The 5521-nt window shown below is 38.3% G+C and overlaps 1 protein-coding gene across 1 annotated transcript; it reads right to left on the bottom strand.

Moving 5' to 3' along the window:
• Window positions 1-5: 5 nt before the first annotated feature.
• On the bottom strand, window positions 6-4990 carry MGST1 (microsomal glutathione S-transferase 1; the record flags this gene model as incomplete). Its single annotated transcript, XM_009869664.1, has 3 exons — window positions 4833-4990; window positions 2575-2669; window positions 6-150 (listed from the first exon to the last, which is right to left on the bottom strand). Coding segments are annotated over exons 1-3 (366 nt in total), but the record flags the coding sequence as incomplete, so codon positions are not given.
• Window positions 4991-5521: the final 531 nt, after the last annotated feature.

Below are 5521 nucleotides of genomic sequence, written 5' to 3'. Positions count from 1 at the left end.
GGGATCAAGTATGCAAAAGTGTGAGCGATCCTAGCCCCAGCAAAGATCCTGAAATGCAGCAAGGCTGTGGACAGCTCAGGGCCACTAAGAGCATACAGCAGTCCGATGCCAAGGAACGGGACGATATTTTCAAGGTCATTCAGGTGGCCTCTGGGGAAAGAAGCAAAGTTGTTTCACAGTGTTATGTTTTGTTAAATAAATCACTTCAGGCCTCATTATTTTTCAGCATCCTCAGAGCATGCTACTGCTGAGACCCTAACACAACTCTTGGCTCCCTCTGCAGTGGGGACTTGATTGAGGTACTCAAAACAATTTTGGCCTGTTTGTCCAGCATCACTCTGGTCTCTCTTCCCACACACATATTTTTAAGCTTCTGATCTTCTGTACGAAAGATTTTATTTCTTCCCCAGGATTTTGCTAGTATTAGGGACTTGCATGAGGTATATGAGTGCACCTGAGTGTACACAAATGCAAGGAAAGCCAGGTGGAATTTTCTTGTAGCCTCTCTCAACTGAACATCAACTAACTGGATGACTGTGACCACAACTACTGAACTCCATGGCCCAGATGGTCTATTCCAATCCCATAAACTCAGTTTGTAGTCTTTATAAAGAAAATATTAAATATCCTATATATGAAACATACTGTCAAATCTTCACGAAGTTCAATCATCTTGAAAAATGTTATTTTTGAGCATCTAAACAGTTGTGACAGTTATGCTTTTGGTTCATTTTCTTCTCTACTAAGCACTAAAATAGCTGAAAAATGTTTGAAATTTTGAAACCATAATGTAATTTACTAAAAATGTGTTAAGACTGAACTCCAGATCTTGAAGTATTCTTTCACGCCTCTTCCTAAACCTTCTCTGCTCCCTTTACCTCTTTAGATAAATTATACTTCCAGCCAAATTTACTGATTGAAAAAACCTCTGAGCCTTACTAATTATGTTAAATTTCACAGCCAACTAGAATTAGAACATGGTGCTGTTTTGCAGCTGCTTTCTGAACTCATTTATCACCACAAGGAAACATATCCTCTAGGGGTTTTTTCCCCCCAAAGAAAAGCACACTAGATAATGTCTTTTCTATACCCACAAACAGAAAGTTCCAGGAACTTATGCAGAAGAGAAGCCACGCTAAATCTACATGGCATTATCTGCTGCCATAAAGCTTACAAAATAAAATAAACTTCCATTATGAGCCACTGTTGGCTGGAAAAAATGGATACTGCAACACCAATGGAGTAACTAGACCAAAGCTGACTTACGAGGTCTGGGGAAGTCTGAACAACACAGCAACACCGATCTTTATAATACAGCGTTTTAAAAAATCTAATCTGTGTAGGTGCCTCTGTGAGGTCACTGTCATTTCTTTAACGTAACAATTTGAGTTAAAAAAGCATCGAGTCATCAAGTATCAACTTAGTTGTCCTGCTAGAATTGACAAATAGAAAAGAATTACTCCTCATCAAAACGCATCCATTTTTGTTTAGCAACCAGCAAACTAAACAATTAGTAACTCCCTGAATCACTCAAGGGTAGAAAAGGGAAGTTCAGAGCACTGTTACAGCCCACTCTTCTGAGACTGTAATCCAGAAGAGACATACAGAAATATACTAGCCTTCATGGAACCACAGCCATCTGCGTTTGCAAGGATGTACCATTCTGAAATCAGAGCTGGTACTTACTTTCAAGATCTTCCCTAACGGTGGTTTAAATGAGAACAGCTCATTCCAATTCAAGAAGGTTTTGGTATAAATATATATATATAGCAAATACACCGTAAAGTTCATTAAGGAAGGATCATAGATTAAAGCTTTCCTCGTTAGCACAGGTATATGAAACAGCATCTTGAAAGTTACCATTTTGGTAACGGAAAGTTTTGCTTTCAGCTAAATAAAATTAAATAAGCTGCAACGTTTAGCCCCCCGAAATACAGCTCACATTCTGCCACGAATCTTGCAAAACAAAATACATACACCACAGGTTGCACACTGCCATACCATTGACAGCATTCTTTCAGAAGGCTGGTCAACTTTCTCATACAACTGACATATCAGTGAGTAACCTCGATTCAATCCAGCAAAAAGAGCACAGGCTTGGACTCCCACTCTGCACAATCTGCCAGATTAATGCTCTTATTACATCTCTGGAGTTCCATGACTTTAACAGTTTGACTCCTCTCCCCCATTATTTCCTTTGTGCTTTAGGAAAAATGCAACTACTGGAACTGGTGTTCAAGTTATACAGAAAGCTGATTTACACTTAATGGGCACCACTCCATATTAGATCAATTTACAGCATATTTTACAGTCTTTCCACCACTTCCGCACGCAGCCAGGATACTACCCAGGAGTTAGCTATTATAACTAGACAATGACATTATTTTTAGTATGTATGCTGACCATCTGCATATGGAATGGCCTGTTCATTTAAACAAACTAATGCATTAGGTTACTACATAAAGCAACACAAAACACACAGAGGCTTGACAAAGAGAATGGGGTTAAATAAATTCCTTGAGTTAGTATTATTCTGCTATTTAAAATAATTTTTAGAAGACTCCTATGCATCACCTGCGCACACGTTCAACATCTGGATCAGTTCGCAGGTATTTTTTAGCATTCTCGCCTTTTCCAAATGATGCTGTATCTTCTGGGTTGGCAAATGCCTGTTTCAAACATAAACACACAAGAGACATTAGAAACCAGACCATTTTTTCTAGTTAAGGCAGCTTGCTGCAAAGGTCACTCTTCTTACTAATGTCTCTAATAACGTTTCTAGTTAAGGCAGCTTGCTGCAAAGGTCAGTCTTTTTACTAATGTCTCTAATAACCTCACACATGTCACCTGAAGTTAAATGTACAAGGAATAATATATTGTTCACTGCATTACTATATTTTCTTCAACCTAGCCTGTACGTAGCTTGCGTGTTGACAAATTAATATAATGTAATGTACACATGTAGATAAAGCCTTCTTGTAGATGGACAAGCAGGGCAGCTAACTGATACTCGGTCTGAAGGAATGCCAGTGGGTTGACGGAACACAGGCACCTGGAAAGCAGAACTACTGCCTGTACCGTGCAGGTCTCTTCTTCACTATTGTTGAAAAATTATCTGAAAACCCTTTTGGATCCCCCCCTTCCTTCTTCAGAAGTCTCACAGCAATAGCATCCAAGAGGCTTGCTCCCACCCTCATTTATGACCAAGTAAGTTTCTCTCTTTCCTCTTAGGGACAAATTTCTCCACTTACGTGACCCATTATTACCTCCAAATAGTGGAAGACACTACTTGAAAACATTTAATTCAGCTACTGCAGACTACAGTAGATCTCTCATTGCTGACAATGTAGTAACATATGTAGTCTTTGGACCATTCAGGCTATGCAGGCATAAATCAAGAAAACCTTTTGATTTTAGCGGACCTACATGATTGCCTTCTGAGGCAGCCTTGATCCCTTTCTGTGAAATGTCCTTGGTCTCAAAATTCCGGAGACATATTTACAGTATCAGCATCAGCAAGGTTTCACCTATCACTCCACTAACTGCTTTCCTCTGTTTTTTTTTTAATAAAGACTACTTTATATCAAATAGGAAATAAAAATGACTTTACTAATTTGTCTGTTTGTAATATTACTGTCTGTCTGAAGAAAACGAAGTACTCTAAATTAACAGAGGCCCTATTATCACTGGCATACATGTGGACCATAACATTAATACAGGACTCCACTGGATCTACATATGGGACAAGTACAGTTGATGTGCTTCTGCAAGAGCAAAAGGAAGCGAGGTTATGACACAGACATCTCGGTCCTATTTTGCACCAACAGGACAGGCTGTTTGCTCTGCTATACTCCCTTTTCAGCTGTGTCAGAGACCTCAAGAGCTATTATAAACCACCAGCAGCTCAAATGCTGCGCTATTAGAACCTCAGGAACAACAGAACGCTTTGGCCAGGTTCTCTGGCACCCAGCAGGAACAACACTCAGTGTTTCATCGAAAGAATTGCAACAAAGTCCTCAAAGCACACATCATCCTGCAGAAGCAGATCTCGCAAGAACCGCCATATGGGGCAAACTCAGGGCTCTCCGAGCCCAGGACCAAGTGTTTCCAATACAGGCCGCAGGCAGCTGCCTAGAGCAGAACAAGGGAAACACAATACAGCGTTTCCTGTGCGCACTCTCTCCTAAGCTAGATGCAGCTTCTGCATTATTTAGTAAAGCTCAGTGGATCTTTCATATAGTTATCAAGTCTACATATCAATTAACACAAATTTTTAGCCTGCCTCTCATTCTAGAAAAAAAAAAAATCTATTTTTTTTAAGATAATGACCTACCTGCAATGGTAAGGCTAAAACAATTAAGGAATGCAAAGAGCTTTAGAATCACTCTATGAAAGGGTTTTAGATGCATAAAAATCCACTTCATAACCCTCTTTCTGACCCTACTAGTTGGTTATTCATGTAACATGCCTTCATATCACACTTAATCTGCTTTATAAATTGAGTACCCTGGATACCAGCTTTCTGCAGAAGACAGTGGAAATTACAGTTATGAAAAACTCTTATTTAAAAGTAACAGAAATGTTTTAGAAGGGTCAAGTAAGTCAAATGCAACTCTAAGATACAGTCTCATAATTATCTCATAATTAGGTTAAAGACATCTTTCATTTGAGACCAACAAAGCACCAGCACACCGAAGTCAGAATATCATTAGAGGAGGGAGGAGGAAGAACAGCACCAGTATTTGAGAGCTGAAAAGCAACACCTGTGATACCTCTGTATTTCAATACAAATTTCAAGTTTATTCTACCAGACAGCATTCACAATTTCTTACCTTTCTTCTGATTCTGAAGAATGCTGTTATAGGACTCATTAGCATCATTTTTAGAAGAACAATAACTGCATAAGTAGCATAAGCCCGAAAAACTTCATTGTCAATTAACTGGGTCAGTTTAGCCATTTCTCCACTTCTCAGGGATGACCTTTAAAAAACATTAAAGTTAGGCTAACATCACAGCAACCCAAAGTTCTGACAATGAGATTGCTAGAATATATTTTCTTGCATCGCTGCAGATAGCACAACTTTGCCTCTGCAAAGTTTATTTTGAAACAAATTTATTTTTCCTCAGTTTGTTTTCAAAATGGCATATTAATTATGAGAAATTATATTATTTTGTAACATTTCACTTCCGTTATATAAGCTTATTAAATTGTCAAAATATAAACCACCAAAATATTTAATGTAATTGCAGAAACAAATTTTAGTCACAGAAAAGAGTACACTTCTGAAATAACACAAGGAGTCAAATATTAGACCGATTCCCTTGAACAAATGAATTTCACTAAGCAGCTACCAAGACAGAAACTGAGTGTGATGTCATACTATGGATACCGTAGTGTTTAAGAAGCAAAATTAATATTGACTACTTTTTTTTTAAATGACATAATCATAACTGCACTTCAGCTTTAAAGCTAACCAATGTCTTCCCACCCAGCAATAACTTGTGATCAAATCGAGTTAAA

This window comes from Apaloderma vittatum, unplaced genomic scaffold, assembly GCF_000703405.1.
Source record: "Apaloderma vittatum isolate BGI_N311 unplaced genomic scaffold, ASM70340v1 scaffold21625, whole genome shotgun sequence".
Taxonomy (NCBI): Eukaryota; Metazoa; Chordata; class Aves; order Trogoniformes; family Trogonidae; genus Apaloderma; species Apaloderma vittatum.
This window is presented reverse-complemented; position numbering and strand designations above follow the sequence as displayed.